Below are 25688 nucleotides of genomic sequence, written 5' to 3' on the forward strand. Positions count from 1 at the left end.
GTTTGAATGTCATATTAATTTAGCTGCACCCCATAGAAGGCTCATTTTGCTAAAATTGATCAGTAAAAAATATAAAGTTGAACAAAGTTCCAGTTTTGCAGTTACTATTGGGGTTCAAAGTTCATATAGAGACTGTTATGCCTTTATTTTTAAATATGGGACTGAACCAACCTCATATTTTTCCACAACATTTTCAAACAAAGTGGTTAAATTTTCATATGCGAAGTGAAGTGTGTATAAAAACATGAATGTTGCAATGAAAAAAAGATGTTGGTGCGAAAATCAATATGGGACAGTTATGCTTTTATGGGCAGTGCAGGCATCACTGGATATATGCAGTAAAACATAGTAGCCATGATTTATGTGTGCTATCTTTCGCGCCAGATGCACCAATGTTGCCTGTTCAGAAGATGAATGAGCACTGTAGAAGAATTTGCGATTGAACAAAAATCAATAACTAATTACTGAGACGTTCGATTTGAAAACGGTCTTCGGCAAAGTTGTAGCTGATGAATGTATCTTTCATTATCAATATAGCTCTAATCCTCGAGAGCACATGGGCAAATACTATGACCAATTGAATGATTTGCTTGGTTTTCCCATATTAACCCTCTAGTACCCAAATTTTTATTTTCGATCTAGATATCATTTTTAGTTATCTAAAATCGTTCTAAACACGTTTTGGCCAATGATTTATTTTTATTCGCAAATCTATGAATTTTGGTCTATGAGTTTTATAATTTTTATTTTTTAACATCCCTATCTTTTTTCATTTTTTCTCGAAGCCTCTTCTAGTTACTGATTTTTGGCAATAATAATAAATCAAGTATTAAAAAACTTTTCAAAATAATAAATTTTTAACATTTTTCTGGACATATTTTTATTTTCCGTGTAATTAACGGAAAAAACAGGTTTGAAATTATTTTAATACCACCAAACTCTTCTTTTGTTATATGTTAATAATAGAAAAATATAAAAGGTACGATTTTTCATTTTACACGTTAAATAAACCCCAGGCATTTGTAGGCTATATAAGAATACAATTTTTCAAACAATTGCAAATGCAAAAAAGTTTCAAAAGCCCAAAAAAACTTTTCTCATACGCGTGTTATGAGTCAAGGTTTAAGCAGCCAAAAATAAAATCAATTTGATTTCCGAGCTACGAAAAAATACACAAAATTCCAAAGTGTACCCCGTCTAAAGGCGGGGTTGGGTATTAGAGGGTTAATTTCCATATAAACTTTGAAGGGCTTGTGGGTAGTTTCAATTTTTATCCAAATGAGCTCAAACTTTGGAGGGCACTCAGAATTTGATCTTGAATCGAATGACCGGTGTGGAGCAAAAACGATTTTTTGAACCACTTTAATATTACATGTCTATTGCTTCATTAGCATTGTCAGCTTTGGGGTTGCATGCTATTTCTGGTGAAATGTCAAGAATACAAGCGGGTTTCAAGGGGTGTTCATTACACCCCATTGGCGAAACTGTTCCGACAACCTCTATCCCTGTATTGTTGGCAAAGAAATAGCCGAAGAGCTTTTTAATCCTTTCTATAAGCGTTTTCATCACATCTAAAAAGTAATCCAAATATTTGTGACGAAGAAACCCGTAAAGTGAATTAACTGATTTGTGATGTCTATTTACTCTTTTCAGATCAACAACCATGGCTAGTACTTCCACAGACGCAAAACAGTTTCCGTAAGTTATTAGCATACTTGATTCGCTTGTATCTACACTCTGTTGCTAACTCCACATTCATACGGACCATCGATAACTATTTTGCAATGTTCATTCTTCCACAGACTAGTCCCCAAGATTATCAACGGTGGCATTGCTGGCATTATCGGCGTCTCATGTGTATTTCCACTAGATTTGGTGAAAACGAGACTGCAAAATCAACAGGTTGGCCCAAATGGCGAACGAATGTATAAATCTATGTGAGTATTTATGTCAATACTATACGTGCTAATTTACGTTTTACACGATGTGTTTATTATTCTAAAACTAACGGAGCATCCAAGTAGATCGTAGAGAAAGAGATTTAGTAAAGACAGCAAAGTCTGAAATAGAAAAATAATTCAGACGTTCTAGGGCGGATGATCACCTCGCTGAACATGTTCTATGGTAGCGTGATTGGCATGATAACTTGTCTTGGAGGGATTGAAGAGAGAGAACAATATGCGTGACATTACTAATGGTTGTGTGATTATCTCGTTCGATCAAAATGGACATGTTTTCTGTACAATCTCTTTTATAACATTCATTTTCATATTTGTTATTAGTGATATCTTAGTTTACCTATTTTATAATTGAAACGTTGATTATTCCAGGTTTGACTGTTTTAAGAAAACCTACAAAGTGGAAGGATATTTTGGAATGTATCGAGGTTCTGCCGTCAACATTCTTCTCATCACTCCAGAGAAAGCCATTAAACTAGCTGCCAACGACTTTTTCCGACATAATCTGAGAACGAAAGATGGGTAAGTAAATTTATTGAAAAAAATGTTATTAGTTGATAGCGTAAAATCATGATTTATTGCAAGACAAGACTCAAAAAAAGTCTCTGTGTTTTTGGGCGTTTCGTGACCGCACGAAACATAATATACCTAGGAAATTGTTTTGTATGATTTTTTTTGTAACGATGTTTTTATAATAACTACCGAAAAACTAAACATTACATATACTTTGCAATTGGATTAAATGGACAAATTGTTTTTGTGAAAGCGCGATTCAGCGCGCACATTTTTCTCTCAGAGAGTTTTGTGATAGCTCCTACCAGGACATGACTAGACATGTTTGAACCAACTTCTCCAAAAGGTCCGAGTTAGACCAACCCTGTTCTAATTCGGACCACCCTATATTTTATCGTTATTTGCAATGTTAGTAACAAAAAAAAACTCAGATTTGTTTGGTATCAACGCTTATTGAACTTTTTCTTTTTATGCTTGCGCATAAAAAATAAACTCAATATGTGAGAAATTTCAAACTAATTCGAGTCAGAACAAGCTCAAGTAAAATATGAATTTCATTAAAAAAATATATCAGAAACTTGTTCAAAATTGGGTACAGTCAACTCCTCCGGAGTCCGGACTCGATTTTGAACGGATTTGTATGGAAGCTATCGAGATGAAGTACACATGTTTCCAAATTTTATAGCTTTTTTTTCGACAAAATACCTACATTCGAAAAAGTAATTTTAACGTTGAATTTTGTGAAATTTTCAATACATTGAAACTTTGCTATGAAATATCGGGTTGAAAATGTGAACTTGTGTAGGAAACTGAAACAGACAACAAACAGATTCGTAGTCTCGGAAAATCAATTTGGAGAAGTATCGACTTATATTTATGGATTAAGTACACTATATTGAAGGGACTGCACATTCTATCGAGTCAGGGAACAAAAACACATAATACCGAGTAGGGGATAGTTGCTTGTATTTTTCTCAGTATTCGGAAAACGTTTTTTGTAACGTACTTTTAACTATTTTGGATACGGCTTGGCTGTGGTGTGGTATTGATGCTTTTCAAAAAGTTGATTTATTGATTTCTCTATTTTTGGTAGTCTATTGTATTTCGTATTTTTTTTTTTTCGAAGACTTATTCTTGACCGCAACAGAAACACCATCGATCAATATTGCAACTTTTGTGATTTTCTACCAAGTCGTGAAGACTTTCACGGGTGAAACTCTTGGAATAGACTGAGTGCTCGTTGAAAATCAAGAGGTTCGTATTAAACCATGTCAAAAGGTCCGAAATGTACCGCATACATTATGTGATTTTCAAACTAGATGAGCACAAATAGTACATAGACATATTAAAACCATATGGTCAGATGGAAGCTTAGGCTAGGGTGATTCGATTATAAAATAACACAGAGGGATTGAAGAATTATTGTCGCTTACAGAAGCTTGTACGCCAACCGACAGTACACCTGAGCACTTCAAAACAATAAACTAATATAAAAATCAAACGAAGTAACTGAAAGGCGACAAATTCATTGTGTTAGATCTAAACCAAACGGTGAGCAGAAAAACGGTACACACGATCTTTACAGTATTGAGAAATGCTTGATGGTCCGAATTAGAACAGGATTCAAATTAGACCAGGTTCCCCTAATTTATTTACATTGTATTACAAATATGTTCTTAATGCTATAGATACCTGCGTCACTTTCCAAATTACGTGATGAAATTAGCAGCTCAATTTACTTCTTATGAATTAGTATCAGCGTTTCAATATTGTATATAACTGCAATTATTAAGCACAGCTAATTAGATTCAACAGTTAAAAAAAATGATCGCAACTTACCTAGAATTTTTGATCGTTGATTCAGAAGTTCCAAAACGATTGATTTATCTTTTCATGAACAAACATTTCAATGTTTGTCCCTTCGAGTGTATCCGAGTTGGAAATATTCATTTTTACGTCTTTCAGAACAAAACACAAAAATCACGATATATATAAATGGTCACTTTACACACCAACAATGAGAATAATTGAAACAAACAAGTAAGGTACCGCGGGGCAAGTGGGTAAATGGGGTAAGTGAAAATAATTGATATATTTTACTGAATATGTGAATTAACATTTCAAACTCGTGCGTAAACCTTTGAGGCCATTCAGAACATTACGATAAGTAAGATATTCCTGAGATTTTTCAACAATTTTTGCATAATACAGCGAAAGATTGTTAAACTGTTAATTATTACTCCGTAACAAGTTGGTGACGTACAATCTTATTTTAATATTTTCAGTGGAAACAAGTCGCGGAAAAAAATTTTCTGTACCACTTATAAGTTGTACCCTCTGACAGTTTCAAACTGCAATACAAAAACATTAAAATTAATTCGACGTAGACCTAAAAATAACTAAATTAAAACACCGTCAATTTTCTAATCTCGTGGGGCAAGTGAAAAGTTTTTCATTATAGATTGAATTTTTGTTTTTTTCTTCAGGTAGCTATAAGTAAACAAGGTTCGCAATTATCATAGAACAACAGAACGGGCTGATAATTCAAGAAACACTATACTCAAAGCGTTAAAATGTATTATCATGGAACTTCTCATAATAGAGGTTGCCAAACATTACGATATTAATATGTCTACTTCGAACAGCCGATTTAAGGGAAGACGTTGATTGAAAAGTTCCAACATAAGACATCGCACGTAAATCCCGTGAAATGTTTATGTAAAGCTAGTTCAAAACATAAAAATGCGGTATAGCTCTATCCACATAAAACAGATTATAAATACTTTACTGAAGGATTCCGTTTGATTTCTCGCAAAGAGTTATCCGACGTCATATCCGACTTTATTAAAAACAAATAACGAACGATGGAAATTCTACACAGCAGAAATGAAATTGCTGTCCCTTGATGTAAGAACTAACGTTGGAAATGTTGCAGTTATAATGTTGTCGAATCATTTCAACAAACATAACTGAAGAGAAGAAAATTCAAGTGACAAGAATAAAATTTTCTTTGTTTACATTTTACTTATGTTTTGTTCATTGGGACGCCTTAATAAATGTTAAAGGTAATAGAAATCGTGAATATAACTGTTAGTTTTTGAATTTATTATTCAAAACGATAAACTTTTCACTTGCCCCACTTTTGGGGAAAGTGAAAAGTAAAGAGACATTTTTAAAAACTTTTTCTGTATTTTTTTTCTTTAATTTCACATAAAAATCTATTTCAGCATACTGTTTATATTTGGTGGGAGTCAAGCTAAAAAATATACACGACCTCATTTGTTTCAATTTAAAGTCTCTAGAATTTGAAGAATCTCAACTATGCGAATTCCACTACCCACTTGCCCCACGGTACCTTATTCAATTTCAAATGAAACTTGTTTTCGTGGCTTTAAAAGATATACTTTTTAAAATACAGTTCGTAAACTCAACAATATTTCTGTTTTGTTTTGATAAACATCATTGTTGTTTCAACGCAATTTTATTTAACCACAACAAATTTTGCTTGTTGAAAATAGCAAAAATAATCATTGTTTTGAATCACTGTTAATTCACTGCGTGATGTAACGCTAAAATTGGATTTCTTTTGGAATTTCACCGAGGATCTTTTTTATTTGAAAATTTTTCTCGACATCCCAGAACATAGCTTGCCATAAGATATACAAATGCAAATGGTCAATTGACAAAGAAAGCTCTCAGTTAATAACTTTGTGTTTGAAGAATGCTAAGCTGAGAAGCAGTATCTATCCTACCGGGGATTTACAGATAGAAAGAAGAAGAAGAAGAGCACTTCTTGATGCCCTAAGAAATCGATAAAATTGAAATTACCAATGCGAAAAGATTTTTGACCAAACCTAAATTCTGTATTCTCAGCATGTTTTTGTAGAATAGTTGTGCGTTTACCTTTTCGATTAATTGCTTTTGCTCTTAAGATGCATCGAAGCCAAACCTCAAATTTTCAAGAGAACAAATCTAGAGAGGGATGGTACACAAATTATGTCACGTTAAATTTCAACTCTTTTTACCTCCCCCCTTTTGTTACGTTTTTTTGTATGAGTCCTCCGAAATTCTTGTAAGGCTTGTCACGCTTGTCTTGATCTACCCCCCTAGGAGCGTGAAGTAATTTGTGAATGATCCCAGAACCATATGGCGGTTTGAGCTGAAAAACTAATGGATTGGTCACACACTGGTGGTGACCTACCGTAAAATGGGGCGAATAGAAACACTCTCCGACATATTTGAATGTGTACAACTTAAACCGTGTTAATAAAAAACAATTTTATTAGCCTTAAATATGGGTCGCGTCTTCCTTTGCTAAGACCCCAATTGCTGTTAAAAAATAAAAATTCTATCGTACAAAGATTAATGAAAATGTTGTATGTTTCTATTCACCCCGCAATGGGGCGAATAGAAACACTATTCAGTAAATATCAATATTTTTTTCATTTTAATGGAAAAATAAACACATTTTCAAGTACATCTTGAAGAAATATCAACATGTATTTACATAGTGAAGAAAAAATTGAATTTTTTAAAACCAAGTTCAATTTTCGATCATTTTTGAAATCAGCCAAAATGGCGGATGTTTCGAGCTATCAAAAATGATTGAGATTTCAATATTTTCTTCTTAATTTTTTAATGAGAAATGTAGCAAGTTTTTTTAATTTGAAAATAGTCTAGCAATACTCCGTTGGTATTGAACTAATGGAATAAAAATATTTCAGTAGGTTTTTAAAATTTATCATTACACAATAGTCGCATTTTTAACTGAAGGTCACTTTGTTTCTGTTCGCCCCACTTTTTCTATTCACCCCGTTTTACGGTATCGGTCAAATTTTCAGCTTCAACGGCTGTTTAGTTCTCTAGATTTGTGCTCTTGAAAATTTGAGGTTTGGCTTCGATGCATCTTTACCTTAAGAATCGATCTTTTGTCAAAACTAAAAAGGCAATTATTTCCGATTGATCAACAAATCAAGAAAAAAAAAATAAGAAGATCCCTTTATCACAATTAACAAAATAAGGAATCGGACGTGTTTAGAATTTTTGTCCGTTCGGAAGAAAATTGCTGTTTCAATTTTGAATGCGATTCAAACACCATTTAAGATCTGCAAAATTATATTCGCATATGTACATAAATGTACAAGAACGTAATCAGCAAAAAGTGTCCCTGGGCTTGGGATTATATTTTCCAGGGAGCGATGAATTTTGATAATTGATCGCTGTTGTTAGTAGTTTTGATTAGATGTTGGGTAAATTTCAAAGCAATGGCAACCTTTTTATTACAAAATTTAGATTTTATCTTCTGACCTAAAGATTCTGGTTAAACTACTGTACTATGCAGTTGGGCTGCTACGCTATCACTCATCAAAATTACTTTCACTTCGGGAAAATATAATTTCAAACTGGCGAGAAGATTACAGACTGAGGGTGGGTTAGGAGCACAATCAGACCCTTGAATGTGCAATGTGGGGTAGTAATTGGGAATGCCATTGACGGTTTGTAATCTTCTACGAGGTTTTCGAAAACCAACAGGGCGCGTGCACCGGGTTGCGGATAGGAGCAAAGGGAGATCAACAGCATCTACCTAAAATAATAGAGCAAAAAGCCGTTCCATGATTAGGTAATGTTAAGCGATCTTCTATGGTGTTCTAGTACTATAAAATTCTTCACTCACTGGGAATTCTGGCCTTGATAATATCTATAGTGATAAAAACATAAAATAATACCTAATACTTAATAAGTACAATGTAGCTTTAATGTAGTAATAAATGAAATAAAATCAATTTTCTATACTTGACAAGGTTTTGAAGACAATCAATGAGTGAAAGAACTACCTATTAGAAAAGCCACATCAGCTAAGTCTATACATATACAAATGTTGGTCATAGGGTCATGGCGAGCATTCGATATGTATGTCTATGACTGATTCTGATCTAATAGGGGCACCTAGAAGACCACGCGGACAATTTCGAAACAAATTATTTTTATACATCGGTCTTACGTTCCGAAAGGCTCAGCTATGCTGCAAAGTAATTTTATAAGTTATTTTTTATTTTCATTACTGCTGTTTAATTGTTTATAATTCTAACAAAACTACATAATTAACTCATTACTAATCACTGTTCCTATATTCTCTTTTTCTCTCCTTCTTATCTGTTGCATGATTATGAGCATCACTAATATAATGCATGAGCATGCACAATAAGAATAATTTCAGGATTGAAAGCAGTACATGGATACCTGGATAGAATAGCTTCGAAAAGGGCGCTCAAAATATAATATTTCTGGTCAGGGAAGTATTTCATCAAGGGTATGTAAAATTTTTCCATTATTAACACCTAGATCACACAAACAAATGAACTAATATCAAATATTTTTTAAATATTTTTATATAAATCAGCATCGTCAATCAGTGTAAAAACAGATAAAGTTTGTAAAGTTATCACCATCGATTAAATTGCGCTCTGTATAGTAATGTTCATTCAGTATCAAAATCTCCTAAAGCGTCGCATTGTGCCATCAGCAGCCCTTAGCATCACTCTCATATTGTTATTATTTTGTTGTTTATAAAATTTCTAGAAAGCGATCAGCATATTCTTTCTTACTTGTACAATGGCCGATCTATTTGGAATTTTAATAAGTCAAATCAAACTTCAAAACTCAAATTAAATTGCTTTCAGCACATTTACATTTTGCAGCATTAATAGCATTATTGTGTCAAGTCTTCTCCATTCCCTATACCCTACCCCAACCCTTCTTATCCTTTCCGATGGTGTTCAAGTGGTCCGCATAGACTATTACGGCCATTACCTATCCCTTACCCCGGCTTTGGACTGACTTGCGCTCTCATTGCACCACCAAACGCTGCAAAATGAAAATGAAAATGAAAGAACGTAATCAGCAAAAAGTGTAACTCATAATAAATCATTTAAACTTTTACTACACGGAGAAAAAATATTGGTAAAGACAAACAAACTTTAGTTTATTTCAACCAGCATTTTACATTGAATTTTGCACAAACAAAAAGTTAGTTTGCTTTTACTTCCCGTGTTTGTTGAAACAAACTAAAATCATAGGTAAAAGGTTCAGGGGAAGTCTAGTTAAATTCAACCAATATTTGTTTGTAACAACCATCCCATTTGTTGTTTCAATTTGACAGCTCCTGAAACAAACCTAAATGTTTGTTGTTTCAACCAAATCGATTATTTTGGATTAACCAATATTTGGATTGAATCAACTAACAATTTTGTTTGAATCAACCAACATTTTTGTTTGAATCAAACAATGGACATGTTCGTTAGAAAGCGTTCCCTGCATTGTCTGTTTTTTTTTATTTGTAAATAATTTACGCAAAATTGGATCCTCTTGATAATTTTATTTTTGAATTGGAATTTATGTTGAAATCTGATTCAATGAAATGTTTACATGAAAAATATGATGTATTACGCCCCAGTGACCTTTATCGGAAATTCTGTTTTCATCTGAAATGTAATCGAAAAAAGTAGAAACAATTATTTTTATATCAAAATAAAACAGAATATACAACCCACCTAGTGATTCTTGGTGATATGAATTTGCCGACATTTGAACGTGTTTCAACCCCAAACTGATGTCGCAAGCCTTCTTCATCTCTATTCGGTTCCGGAACTTGAAACATACGATAAATTATTGATTTTTTTGTTATCAAATTCAGTTTTGGCTAGCGAACTAAAAACTACTCACATGAGGGCAAAATGTTGGTCTTTCCTTGAACTTGATTTTTTTTTATTTCGGAACAGAACACGAAATGCTTGAACAAATCGAAAAAGCATGGTGAATAAAGCTAATGAAAGCGGACTCTGTTCATACTATAAATTAGGATAGAATCAATCGTTGTTTTATTTGTGTTTTCTTCAAACAAGTTATCAATTTACTTCAACATAGTATTTTTGTTGAAGTAAACTAGAATTGTAGTTTGAATATCACAGCTCTGAACAAATTCAAATTTGCTGAAAATAAACTGTATTTTAGATAGAAATAACCAAAAATCTTAGTTTGGAGCAAACATATTTTTTGTTGATTTGACAAATATTTCGAGTTAGAATCACCCAAACATTTAGTTTGTTCCAAACTAATGACATAGTTTTAAAACAACAAAACAATAGTTTGAAACAACTAAAATACAAATTTGAAAAACAACAAACATTTTGGTTGTTTCAAACTGTGCTGATTTTTCTCCGTGTATAAGATATCTTCCCCAACGTAAACATTGTATTGATCTAAAACTAACCGTATGTCTTTTAAATGATCTTTTGTACAGAAAATTACCAATCACGCGCCAGATGGCTGCCGGAGGACTGGCTGGACTTTGCCAAATTGTAATCACAACACCGATGGAGCTTTTGAAAATCCAAATGCAGGATGCTGGGCGTTTAGCTGCACAAGTAAATAGTCATTTTTTTTAATGTTCAATAAGCCTGATTCAACTGTTACTATTACTCAACATTGTAATATTTAGCTTTCCGTTTGTTGCGCGGTTGACTAACGCCAGAAAGCATCGCGCTGAAGCAGTGTACGAAAGGCAAGGTTTTTTCACCTGCGTTGTACAAAATACAACAGGGTTGTTACAACCAGGCTTGATAGAAACTCCTCTGCGATGCAAAGAGGAGGTGATTTTGCCGTTTTTCTGAGGAGAAAGAAATAAACTCAAAATTTACAACACAGATCCTCAAGCGATTCGAGTGAGAGTGCAGAAAAATGCGAGGATTTTTTCAGGCACTCTCTCTCTCTCGTTGCGATGCTCACCATCACTCACACTTCAAACGAACTCTCGAGTCTGCCGCCCGAACAGACAGTCCTCGGGGAGTTGTGAGAGCACCCTTTTTTGATGGAATTTTACTCGACTTTTTTTTTTTGTGCTGCATCTTCCTCGCTCATTTTTCTTTGCCTCTCTGCTTAGCATTTTTTCGCTCCCTCGCAATGAGGCAAAGGCAGCACGCTGCTCTAGAGTATGTCACCGAACTCTGATGATGTTGAGGAGAATTATCAAGCCTGGTTACAACTCGGTTTTGGACAGTGCAAAAGAAAATATTTCTTTTAAAATACGTGTGTGTTTAAGTAGTTTGATCTTAAAACATTCAATAGTATTCAAAATTTACGTCGACTGAAAGTTTCCAATCCCTAGTTTCGTAATAAAACAGAAACATTGAAATTGGACAGAAACCATTGTCACGCGCAGAAAAACTGGCTATTTTAGCCCATACTGGCCAATGCCAGGCTAAAATAGCCAGTTCTGATCACGTTTTCAACTTCGGTTCCATATAGGGGCAATGGGGGCAATATGAACATACGGGGCAATATGAGCCACCCCGGATTTAAGCTCAAAAACAGTGTTTTAATTTCTAGTGTTATTGTGATCTGCTAGAGGATGCTTCAAATAGCCACCATTATAAAAACTGTAAAAATATTCGTTTCAGTGCTCGAAATATTCACAAAAATGTACGAATTTGTCGTTTGTCATAAAAAGCTTATAATTTTGGCAGTTTTCAATTAAGGCTTTAAGACAATTATATTTATTATTCTGGTAAATTTTATCAATCCATTTAAACTTATGATAATACTGAACAATTCGTGCGCTAAATTAGATTTGTTCGTAAACAAAATTATTGGAAAACAGGATATTATTTAAAAAGTGAAATGGCGGGGCAAAATGAGCCACCTAGATTTAAGGTAAAAAATGGTGTTTTGAACATAAAATTGCATTGCCCAATTATACTAGATTATGTTTTTTACTGTACATTCATCTTGGTGCACCATTACAAGACAAACAATTAGCTAGAAAATAGGTTGAACCAAGTGTTGCAATTTAATACTAGAATTACATGGTATATTTACTATATGTTAGGTATCCATTAACATAAGCCGTTAGAATTAATAATTTCAAACAAAGCTACTCAAATTTCCTTTCCAATATTTAACTGCTTATCATTAGCTCTTCTTTACATTGTTTTAAATAAAAATCATATGACTGAATGAGGTGGCTCATACTGCCCCGTTGGGTGCCCATAATGCCCCATATGGTTGGTGAACACGCAGAAAAACATGGTTTTCAAAAACGTTCCTAAAATAATTTGCAAGTTAAAGTTAACATTAATCATCGACATAACATGGAAGAAAACAGTTTATAGTATAAGTCAGTTGCATTTAAACGATAGTTTTTGCTGTTTCTCTATGCATTTCATGGCGTTTTCCTTAGGTGGCCCATATTGCCCCGATCACCCCTATTGATTTCTTATGAGAGTGACCAATTTTGGTATACCCTGACCAAATTGGGCATATGGGAACAATTTTATGACAAATGAATTATTTTGATTATCTGATGATTTTTTAAGGATTGAATTAATGTAACCCTGAAATGTAAATGTGTTCTATTAAGAACATGGGCCAGTCATTTAAAAAAAATCTGGATAGTTTTGAAAATGTTATCTTTAAAAGTCTGGATTTTGTATGACGTATATAGAAAACCTTACAAATTAATTACAGTTTTTTATCTGGATCTTCCAGATTTTTTTAAAATGAAACCTGAAAATCTGGAATATTTCATACAAATCTGGAAGGTTGGCAACGTTGCATGGAGATTTGCTTCGTGAAAAATGTACATGAGTTCAACAAGGAATGTTTGCGCTCGATGTGTCAGCCTGGGACACGGTTATATGAAAAATTTAGATTCTCGCTCCAGTCCACTTTTTGGATTTGTTTCGGATACGCGTGAAAATGGCAAGGGGGAAAACTTCCGTATTAAAAACACGTCCTTTTTCACACGTTGCTGTTTTATTACTCTTTTGATGACAGTGTTGGAAGTTCGCAAATAATAATGTATCTTCTTTCAAGGTGTATAAGGTAATGGGTGCTCTGAAATTCAAAACATCCTCCCGCCGTTGACACACCGTGTCAAATCACGTCGGCTCCTGAGCGATGAACCACGTTGTCTTCGATTGGCAATATCGCTATTTTGCTGATGGATCTGCTCATTTGTCCGTTAGCGGTTCGGATCTTAACCACGCGGACTAAACCATCAGCACCTGGTGTTACTTCTGTTATACGACCAAGGTGCCACAGTTGGGGTGGCATATTGTCTTCCCTTATGACTACGAGCATACCCGGTACGATGGTTATCTTGCCCTTATACCACTTGCTTCTCGGCTGTAACTCGCTCAGGTACTCGGCAGACCATCTACTCCAAAAATCCTGCTTCAACTTCTGTAGGTGTTGCCATCTGGACAAGGATGATACTCGGACGTTACTATAGCTTGGTTCGGGCACTGCTGTTAATTCACGACCAACTATAAAGTGACCGGGAGTCAGAGCAGTTAGATCGTTGGCATCAGTAGAGTTTTGCGTTAGAGGCCTGGAGTTTAAAATCGCTTCAATCTGAACTAATAACGTGCTCATTTCTTCGTAGTTCAAAGACGCCTCGCACAGAACAATTTTCAAGTGAGATTTCGCTGCTTTAACTCCGGCCTCCCATATGCCTCCGAAGTTAGGTGACCTGGGCGGTATGAAAGACCACTGAATCTCCTTGGCTGCACAAAAGTGGTTAACTTCCTCCCTGAATTGCTGTGCTTGAAATAATCGGTGAAGCTCCTGTAGTTCTGATTGAGCCCCTTGGAAGTTGGTTGCGTTGTCGGATACCAATTTTTCCGGACACCCACGCCGACCAACAAATCTATGCAAAGCCGTCAAGAACGCTGCAGTAGTTAAATCCGACACAACCTCTAGATGTATAGCCTTGGTGCTCATTCAAATAAACAAGGCCACGTACACCTTCACCTTCGTTGCACGACGAACACCTTGACGGACGAAAAAAGGCCCCGCATAGTCGATGCCGGTGTTGTAGAAGACTGGAGACGGATTCACTCGGTAGTCAGGTAGTGATCCCATGAATTGTACCACTTCAGGAGGATGCATTCTGAAGCATTTGACGCATTTCTTTACTATTTGCCGAATAATGCACTTAGCTCGTACTGGCCAATAGCGTTGGCGAATTATGGCCAATAATCCTTGTTGGCCGATATGGAGATGCTCCTTATGCAGAGTCGCAATCAACATTCTCGTCACATGGTGGCTGTGTGGCAATAGCAATTGATGTTTCTTTCCAAACGGAACACTGGCATGTTTCAAGCGACCACCGACTCTGAGCAAGCCTTCACGATCGATGAAAGGGTCCAAGGGTAATAATTTGCTTTTCTTCGTTCGCCCAGTTTTCAGCATTCGTAGCTCGTCGGCAAAGCCTTCGTGTTGAGTCAGCTTGATAATTTTCTGCGAGGCGGAGCGTAACTCGATAACTGTCAAGAATCCTATGCTCCTCAGGGATTTGTTTTTCTGCCTGCAGTTGTTTAGGAAGCGATATATGTATGCTACAACGCACTGAAGCCGTCTGAAGTCACTGTATCTGGTCAATAACTCACTTGGCTGTACCAGAACTGAAACGTTAGTCAGAACTGGGTCACGTATCTCAAGCTGTTCCTCGTTGAACGGAACGGATTCGAGGTGTTGGTACCTGTAGTCGGCGTTGTGTAGCATTGACGGACCGTTCCACCAAATGGATGATTGTTTCAGTGCCGGCGCATTTATCCCACGAGATGCTAAATCAGCCGGGTTTTCCTTTGTACTGATGTACCGCCACTCGAAACTGCTCGTGAGTTGATTAATTTCGCGCACCTTGTTTCCGACGAACACTTCAAGAGTTTCCGGAGACTTGCTAAGCCAGCAGAGAACAATCTGCGAGTCACACCAAAGCACTACCGCGTTGACCTCCAAGTCCATGGCATCGATTACTGCTACCACCAATCTCGCCAACAATAGAGCGCCGCAAAGCTCTGCCCTAGGTATTGTGAATGGCTTGCCACTTCGCTTGCTTCCTGGCCTCTTTGGTAATGGTGCTACACGTGTTTTGCTGCTCAACAAATGCATTTCGGCTGTTCCGTCTGCCTTGATACTCCTTAGATATACACACGCTCCATACGCCTTCTGACTGGCATCCGAGAAGCCGTGAATTTCGAATGCTACTGCATCCTCAGCGATAGCCCTCCTCGGTATTAGTAATTCGTTGATGCTCTGCAGTTCTTGCGTGAACCTTTTCCACCTGTCTTCCTGATCTGCCGTCAATCGTTCATCCCAGTTTACGTCGCGGGACCAAAGCTCTTGAATGAAAAGTTTAGCCACGACAATCACCGGTCCCAGGAGTCCAAGAGGATCAAATATTTTCGCTGTATCTGATAGAACAGTGCGTTTCGTGTTGTATTCACGCATCTCAGCGTGGGGCTGGGTTATGAACAGAAACACATCGTTGTTGGGGTCCCACAACAAGCCAAGAGTCTTGATAACTTCGTTGGGGGTTCGATCTTCAATCTTCGCTTGCACCTCACGATCGGTGACTGGAAATCGTTCAAGCAGTTCTGGCGCATTTGCACACCATTTGTGCAATTTAAATCCTCCACGATGTAACAAAGCGATTAGCTGATCTTGACATTCCAGTGCCTTTGAAAGCTCATCCGCTCCTGACAGTACGTCATCCATATAAAAATCCTTGCGGACTACCTTCGATGCGATCGGGAAATTTGTTTCCTCATCGTTCGCCAACTGTTTGAGGCACGCGGTTGCGCAGAATGGCGCGCAGGAGGTGCCATATGTTACTGTCATAAGTTCAAGGGTTACCAGCGGTTCTTGAGGACATTCTCTCCATAGTATTTTCTGATATGGCGAATCAGACTCATCAACCCTGATTTGCCTGTACATTTTCACGATGTCGGCCGTGAAGACGTACTTATACCGTCGAAATCGAAGAACGATAGCCATCAGACTATCTTGAACCACTGGTCCTGTGATGAGCACATCGTTCAAGGAAAGGTTCGTGTCGGAACGTGCCGAGGCATCGAACACGACGCGGAGTTTTGTCGTTGAACTGGCAGGCCTTAAAATGGCATGATGTGGGAGATAGCATCCACGAGAATCGCCATCTTCGTCCACGATGCGGCAGTGCTCTAGTGAAACGTATTCGTTGATGAACGATACGTACTGTTTCTTCAATTCCGGGTCTTTTGCAAACCTCTTCTCCAACTGTTTGAAGCGTCTCTCTGCCAAATGCCTTGTATCTCCTAGCTGGTTGACGGTGCTTCGGAAGGGAAGCCGAACAACGAAGCGTCCATTTTCTCGCCGATGAGTTGTGTTGAAATGTTCAATGCACTGTTGGTTTTCTGTTGATAGCATTCCCGTTTCCGGAACTTCTTCTTGCTCCCAAAAACGTTGCACCGAATTCTCCAAGCTAACTTCTGTGGATTGGCAGTGGGCTGTTGTGACAACCACCGGCCTTTGACTGCTTCTGTAGGAACCGCAAACTATCCATCCGAGTTCCGACCGCCAAAGCATTGGTTGTCCGTTGTTGAGCTTAAGGCGCTCAGTGATGAGGAGGTCATAAAAGAGTTCGGCTCCTATCAACATGTCTACTCGGGCTGGGATGTTGAAGCGAGAATCTGCTAATTGAATGTTGGGCGGTATTTTCCACTGACGCACGTCAATTTTCTGCATCGGAAGAATGCCTGTAACCTGTGGCACTATAAGAAACTCCAGATTCCACGACGACTCTCCAATAGTGGATTTCACTCCGGCCGTTGTTCGCTGTGTATCTGTCAGTTTCTCACCATTGATCCCAATGACAGGAACTCTTACGTTGTCCAGCTTGAGGCGAAGCATTTTGACGAAGTGCTCAGACAGAAAATTTGATTGTGATCCAGAGTCAAGTAACGCTCGACAGGAGCGGTAACATCCACGGACATCCTTCACGTAAACCACGGCCGTTGACAGTATCACCTCATTCTTGTATGGTTGTGCACGTTCGCAACTGGTGCTGGAACAAGTGACAGTGGACCTTGATGTTTCTGATTGAGCGGGCACCGTCTTGTTCGACTCAGGAACACTTCCTTCCTCAGCAGGTTTCTCCGACAGGACAGGCACTTCGCTATGTAGTTGCGTATGGTGCTTTTTCCCACATCCAGCAACCGTGCACAATCTAGATTTGCACTGATTGACTCGGTGCCCCCGTTTCAAACAATTGAAACAGAGCTGCTTCTCTTTCACCGCAGCAATTTTCTCCGGCAGCGTCATTTGCTTCAGTGTGTTGCATTTGTTGACGTTGTGGGACTCTTCACAAAATGCACACACACTCTCGTAGGTTTGTAGCGCTGCATGCACCTTAATGTGCTGTTTCGGAGCTGGTACTATCTGCTTTTGCTTCATTCCCTCATTGCTACGGTGTGACGTACTTGCCTCGCAACGTTCAAGTACAAAGCAACGATTCTGAAGAAACTGTATGGTTGCCTTGTAGCCCGGTAGTTCCTTCGGCTTGATGGTGCTTTCCCATAGACTTAGTGTGGCTTTATCAAGCTTGGATGTCAACAACGATACCACCAACTGCTCGGACATGCCTTCCATAGGTTGCTCGTGGAACTCCAAAGCCTCGACATGTCGGCTGCATTCCTCAACCAGCTGCCTCAAGTCCGACGAGCACTCCTTATTCATTTTCTTCATATTGAGAAGACCACCAACGTGTATGTCGATGATCGTCCTTTTGTTCTCGAACCGCTCCTCTAATAGATTCCAAGCCGCTTGGAAGTTATTCTCATTGAGTATCTGCTCACTGAGAACATTCTCCGCTTTACCTTTCAGCGACTGCGTTAAGTAGTGCAATTTCGTTGCATCAGATAACCCGGGATGTTTCTGCATCAAATCTTGGAACAGCTGTTTAAATCTGAACCACCTTTCGTATGTCCCATCGAATGTCGGTAGAGGAACCGTAGGTAATCCAGCCGGTTGATTAACGATAACTTGCTGTTGTTCGGCAGGTACAGCGACACCAGGCATCCGGGGATCAACAACCTGTCGCATTCGATATGCTTCCATGGTCGAGCAAATCGCTACTCGTATCTCTTCATAAAGTTGTTCGAAAACTATAAAATAGCCTTCTTGATCGACACGTTGATCAGGAAACGCAGTATAAATCTCGTTTTGTATGATATTATACTCGTCATAACAGGCATCAACCCGACGCAGATAAGTCTCCAAATGGTGAACTGTAATTTCCTCTGGGTTTGCAAGTACGTTTTTTATTCGCTGCAGTTTCGAAGCCACAGCTTGCCTCCTGAATTCGAAATCGTTCATCTTCTGCTCCATGGCGCTAAGCTTTTTTTGCTTCTTTTGATCCGCAATCGGCGTATGCTTTACACTTCCATCCATTATTTTTCACTGTTTTTGCCACTGTGCATTGGACCATAGTCTTTTTCTCTTTCTTTGTCTCACTGAATGTTCACTGCCAGTGCAAGGCAATTATCGTCACAACTATCAGCGGCTCGGCTGGTAATCACTTCCGGCCGGCTTCCTCGGAAGTCGACGCTTTCTTCTTCCACAGCTACAAGGTCAGGCTTCCTCGGAAGTCGACGCTTCTTCGGTTTTCCGGCAGCTCCAAGCAGGACCAACGCGGAATTGAGGTTATGAACTGTAAACGATTCGCATCCGATGCATGCCAACCGATGCAGGATCACGAATTGGTTTTCACTCGCGGAAAGAAGTGGTTTCCTCGGAAACTCCACTTAGTCGCTCGGGACCGATCACTCCGCGAAATCCGGTTCGATAATTGGACCAAAAAAATGTTTCGGATACGCGTGAAAATGGCAAGGGGGAAAACTTCCGTATTAAAAACACGTCCTTTTTCACACGTTGCTGTTTTATTACTCTTTTGATGACAGTGTTGGAAGTTCGCAAATAATAATGTATCTTCTTTCAAGGTGTATAAGGTAATGGGTGCTCTGAAATTCAAAACAGGATTGCATTTAGGTCCCATAACAACTGTGCAAAATTTCAGCTCGATCGGAAAAAACTATATTTTAGCGCCAGCCGTTCAAAGTTTGTATGGGATTTACTATGGAAAAACTGACTTTTGCAAAGAAAAATCGTCAGAGGTCGCCCATTGTTCTCTATAAAAATTCTGAACACAGATCTCGATAGGTATTTGATACGATGAACAACATTGCCGAAGACTGCAAAGCAATCCGATGCTTGTGAAAAAAGTTATTAAGCATAGACTATTCGGAAATTTTGCCCGATTTTGTTGTTATTGTGTTAATCAACGTCGCCTTGCCAATAGGTTTTCATTGAATAACTTTTTTTCACAAGTGTCGAATTGTTTCGCGGTCTTCAGCAATATTCTTCATCGTAAAAATACCTATCGAGGTCTGTGTTCAGAATTTTTGTAGAGAACAATGGCCGACCTCTGGCAATTTTTCTTTGCAAAAGTCAGTTTTTCCATAGTAAATCCCATACAAACATTGAACGGCTGGCGCTAAAATATAGTTTCTCCGATCGAGCTGAAATTTTGCACAGTTGTTATGGGACCTAAATGCAATCCAAAAAGTGGACTGTAGCGAGAATCTAAATTTTGTCCCATACTACTGTGGTCGAAATCAGATTGATGAAAATCATTTCTGTCAAATGTACCAGTAAGATGGTAAACAAAATAATTAGTTCTGAAATTCCACTATAGTTTCAAGACAGGACGTAGGGATGATCGGGGCAATATGGGCCGCCTAAGGAAAACGTCATGGAATGCATAGAAAAACAGCAAAAACTATTGTTTAAATGCTAGTGACTTGTACTATAACATGTTTTCTTCCATGTTATGTCGATAATTATTGTTAACATCAACTTAAAAATTATTTTAGGATCGTTTTTGAAAACCATGTTTTCCTGCGTGTTCACCAACCAAGTAGCCACCCAACGGGGCAGTATGAGCCACCTCATTCAATCGTATGATTTTTATTTAAAACAATATAGAGAAGAGTGAATGATAAAGTGTACGATATTGGAAAGGGAATTTTATTAGCTTTGCTTAAAATTGTCAATTCTAGCAGCTTATTTTTGATAGATACATAACACATAGTAAACAGACCATGTAATTCTAGTATTAAATTGCAACACTTGGTTCAACCTATTTTCTAGCAAAGTTTTCCATTTGTAACAAGATGACTATGCAGTAAAAAAATAAACTAGTATATTTAGGCAATGCATTTTTATGTTCAAAACACCGTTTTCTTTGCCTAAATCTAGGGGGCTCATATTGCCGCGCTCCTTCATTTTTTAAATAATATCCTATTTTCCAATAATTTTGTTTACAAACAAATCTAATTTCTCTCACGAAATGATCAGTTTTATCAAAAGTTTCAATGGATTGGTAAATTTTACCACAATGATAAATATAATTGTCTTGTAGCCTAATTGAAAACTGCCAAACTTATAAGCTTTTTATGACAAGAGACAAATTTGTACATTTTTGTAAATATTTCAAGTGTAGAAACGAATATTCTTACGGTTTTTATTGTGGTGGCTATTCGAATCATCCTCTAGCAGATCATAATGACACTATACATTAAAACACTGTTTTTGAGGTAAAATCCGGGGTGGCCCATATTGCCCCGTATGTTCATATTGCCCCCATTGCCCCTATTCAGCATAAATAGTCATTTTTACTATATGATTACTACACTTCCTTGACTTGAACCACTTGTTACCAATAAGTTTACGTGACGTTAACAATAAAATTACAATTACAATTACATGATTTTAACCTTGCATAATTATTCATGTCGTTAAAAGTCAGTTTTTGATTTTGGGGTAACTTTGATAATGCTTATAAAAGCACATGTAATAACGGTAAAACAGTAATAAGTAAAAGCAGCTTCGAAAATCATACACTGAAGCAAAATTACGTACGCATTTCGTATTAGAACGTTTGTGACTCAAGTTTTCGACAAGACGTCGATATTCACATGTTATTCTTATCAGTTTAAAAATCAATCAGAGTATACGCATTTTTGATCCATTCTTATTTCCAACGGTGATACATAAAGTAGGTAATTCGAATTAAAAAAATTCCAAATCCTAAAAATATGTTCCGTTAATAGATCTATTTTATGCCTTTCTACAACTATAAATGATCAACTCTTGAAAGAATAAGTGAGTTTCTCATCGAGCCCTGTACCTACGCGACTATACTTCAAACATACCTCGATTTTCAGTAAATGTAAATGCACTAGATTTATACTTGCATTGAAGATTTCAGAATACTTTTTGTGCATACATAATGCTATTTTGGTGTTATTTGGCGGATTTTTTTTTACAGGACATGAATAAAATCATAGCTGTAATGTTTCATTATACCTATTTAAAAACATATTATTTTGAAAAGTTATATTTGTTATAATTCAATAATGTATTCCTATTGCAATAACTTTTGTTTCTCTCCAGGCAAAGGAAGCAGGCAAAACAATACCAAAAACATCAGCGACGCAGATTGCCCTAGAATTGATTAAAACTAAAGGCATTACGGGCCTATACAAGGGTACAGGTGCCACCATGCTGCGGGACGTATCATTTTCGGTTGTGTATTTCCCGTTATTTGCAACACTTAACGATCTCGGTCCACGGAAGGCGGATGGTTCCGGTGAAGCAGTATTTTGGTAGGTTTGAAACTATGTAGCATTTGTTGTATTGGTGGGGCAAACATTGATCCTTTTATCGTCAAAATCCACACACTTAAATTATTTTACGGATTCCTGTAAAATCTCAACAGCTGAACAGTTCGGTGAAATAAATTAACGGAGTACGGTAAATTTTTACAGTATTCGGTGAAAAATCACCGGAATCCGTAAAAATTCGACGGAATTACGGTGTTTTATTTCACCGAACTGTTCAGCTGTTGAGATTATGGTGAAATTCACCGTATGAGCTTAGTGTGCACGAGCCAAAAAGCAGATGAGTTTGTTGATTTGTTGTTTGATATGGGTTGCTTATAGAAAATCAACAAGCAGCCAGGCTGCTGTCGAACTATTTTTCCATAAAAATGATCAGAGTACGCTTAATGTACGATTGTGATTTCGACACGCTAAAAATTGTTGAACAATTTATGTAACATGAAGACCGCCAACTGTTGAAGAATTGTTGTGCTTGGTCCAAATTATGCATAAGTCTTGTTTAACTGCTCAAAATATGTTTCAAACTAACATACGGCCAGATACTTTCTGATTAAGTCTATTCATTGGGTTCATTTCCTGCATTGAACTGATGGTGATTGTGTGAAGTATTTTAAGTGTGCATTTGGAATGTGGTTTCCTACGAGATAAGCAAACATACAACGCACAGAGAAACAGACGTAACACTTAGAACAAATTGCGATTAAAATCATAGTCGCGAAAACATGTACGCCCAATGCTAAAAACACTGTAGCTGGCCGATGGACCAACAGGTGGCGGTAGTGTGTAAACGTCAAACACGAACAAAAACGACGCGAGCGCTGCGGGTGGTCGATTTGACCACCTACCATATATTCGAATCGATCGTTAAAAAGTTGGTCGATGGACATCGATGAGAGTGTGACGTCTGTTTGTCTGTGATACAACGGTTAGCACTCGTGGAAAAGATTGTGTTCAATTTGACAATGTTGCTGAACAGCGATCGGAAACACGAAGCACGATGAATTTTCCTAGCCATCAAAACAGAATCTGCGAATGAACCCGAACAACCATTCGGGTGCTTCATTCGTTCGTGTTTCATTTTCGGATCGCTATTCCTCCCGACGCGGGTGATTATTCATCGCTTGGTAATGTGAGCGGTACGATCCAAGCTGCCTGCTCTTCGCGAAGAGCGGGAAAATATTCACTTCGATCATCTTCATGCGGGCTCGCAACACACAGGTGCGCCATCGAACACGGGATTGTTATGCGGGTTATTGATTGATTTATTAATCTGAAAAAGATAATTTATTTGCATGTACCTACTGTAAACCCGTAATCTCCCAGACTTCTAATGTTTTTTAACAACGTTTAGGTAAATTGAATTTAATTCAACAACATTATAACAAAAGCCATTTTTGTGTGCCATGCTATACTTCTAAATCTCTCTCTGATCTTTTTTAACAATAAGTGTTGAAATCGGTACATTTTGCGATTCGTATACATGCCATCGATATTCTGTTGCAATTGTACTCAGGCTTGGGAACTGTGACCACTATTTACTTCAGTTCATCGATTCTGCCAGTCAACCAAAACACAAAGCAGCAGCATCAATACCATCAGGCGTTGCGTTGCCAACGGTTCAGACACTGCTTGACTGTTTTTGTCTCTCCACTGTGAACGTTTCCGGGCAGCCATCTCGAGGTGTATGATTGAAAAAAATGTTAAATAATTCAATCGCTAATATTTCGCTTGTGATTTCAACTAATTGAAATCTATTAGTGCCAATAGCAAGAGCACAATCATTCCGTTGCGATACATATAAACAAATTTAATTTCATGCTGCCTTATCGAGCAAATAGGCAAAACCCCGAAAACCGGAAAAATCGTGTCACCACTGTGTTCGAGTCATTTCGCATTCGGGTTTGAAAAGACGTTGGGAAGAAGAAGATTACACTTGCGAAGAGTCGTGACTTTTTTTTTTGTTTTTAACGGTCATGGATTGCTTTGGATTTAGATGGCCGTGAAACATGTAAATGTAGAGTTGGTAAATGTTTGATTGTACCTAAGCATTGCCAGAAAATTGTTGCGCAATTAGCTCAAGAGCCGTCGCGCTCCAAGCAATAACCAGCGGCACCAAGCCACGCTCGTGCTGTGTACTTCAAGCGTGCTTTTGTTGGGCTGCGTGGACTCTGTACACGATGCGACCAGCAGAGTGTTAGCTTGACTTTGCGAGAAGAAGCAACCTTGCAATGAATCGCAGGAATGAACAGCGCGTGGATAAATGAATCCTACGAGTGGAAGGGCTTCGCGAGCCACTTATCGGTGTATTCATTTTGCTTCTTCGACGTTGCATCCGTTCGCTTTTTGCGATGCTCTTCGTGACTCAAAAATGAAAAATGAATTTTGGCGAATGTTGGATCGCGAAGATGCGTAGATTATCGTTCACGAAGAAGATCCATCGCAACACTGCAATTTGAACAACCTAAATCTTCGAGTCCGCACCCCCTACACACTTAAATTTTGTTCGCGAGCTCGGCATTTAAAAATGCTGAATCAACTCGGCTTCTGCACATTTTGCTGAAAACTCAGCTGAAAAATAATGTTAACCGAGGTTCGGCGACTTCTGAAACTGAAATCTCGGTTAATTCTACTTTTTACCCGTATCTCGGCAACTATGTAAGCCGAGCACCAACGTTAAGAACGTTTTCACCGAATTCAGTTGTCTCGAATGCTGATTAATCGGTTTCCACCTAAGTTTACGGAGATTCTCAGCATTTTGTTTTACCATCTGCCATCTTGTTTTCATTCACATCGGTTTTGTGTATACGTGAAAAAGTAGTGTAAATATCGTGGAAAAGTTCTTACAATAAACCAAGTGCTGGAAATTATGAAGCAGGAGAGAGTCAGATTATACAAACTCTTAAGTAAGTACGCTCAAAGTTGTTGTTTTCATGAAATTTAGTGCTCAATATTGGATATTACGTGCTTTTTCTGCCGAACAGTAATTATGGAATAATTAGTCAAATTTTATAGACACGTCATTAACCATTTCCATTTTTGATTTATGGGCAGCTCCAATGTTGATATTGCTTAAAAACACTAATGTAAACCTATGTAAATTAAATAATATTCTGCGTCTAAAAGCGCCTCAACAAAGATTGTTTTTCATTTTTGCTGAGATTTCAGTTTGCGAGATGCCGAGATTTTCGGTTACATACGGTAGCTAAAACCTTTCACAGAAACCGAGTTAATCAGTTAAAACTATTAAGCCGAGATGACTGCCGAGCGCTCGGCTGTGCGGATCTCGGTTTCCAAAAGCCGAGATTCGGCATATTATTCTAAGTGTGTAGGTTTCAACCATTATTATACATAGCAGTAGAATAGGTATCTACTTATTTGTTCGGAAATGATCATCATCTTTTTGTCTCAAAAATATTTGTTTCCAGCTACATTATATGGCGAATTGCAAAAAAAGAACACTTCATAAAAGATGAAACGCTTCTTTTAACCGAATGATCAACAAACTGGAGCATTTGAAAGGGTTTTGTAAATCCCGTGAACGGATTTTGAATACCTATGCAATAATTTTGTACTTAATGTACGGTTCGATGAAAGCATTTTCAAAATCTGATAACCCGTTCCCAAGACGTTTCGTGACATACAAGCACCACTCCATTTT

General features: G+C 37.7%; 1 protein-coding gene across 2 annotated transcripts in view; it reads left to right on the forward strand.

Annotated features, from left to right (window-relative positions):
* The window catches only part of LOC5574633 (mitochondrial glutamate carrier 1), a 42617-nt gene that overhangs the window by 11611 nt on the left and 5318 nt on the right, over positions 1-25688 (forward strand). For both annotated transcript variants that reach the window (XM_001661499.2, XM_021844185.1), the window contains exons 2-6: positions 1654-1698; positions 1803-1937; positions 2331-2480; positions 10771-10894; positions 21804-22015. In XM_001661499.2, the coding sequence (XP_001661549.2) occupies positions 1664-1698; positions 1803-1937; positions 2331-2480; positions 10771-10894; positions 21804-22015 (656 nt within the window). In that variant the 5' untranslated portion in view covers positions 1654-1663. The remainder of the gene's footprint in view (positions 1-1653; positions 1699-1802; positions 1938-2330; positions 2481-10770; positions 10895-21803; positions 22016-25688) is intronic.

Source organism: Aedes aegypti, chromosome 2, assembly GCF_002204515.2.
Source record: "Aedes aegypti strain LVP_AGWG chromosome 2, AaegL5.0 Primary Assembly, whole genome shotgun sequence".
Classification (NCBI taxonomy): Eukaryota; Metazoa; Arthropoda; class Insecta; order Diptera; family Culicidae; genus Aedes; species Aedes aegypti.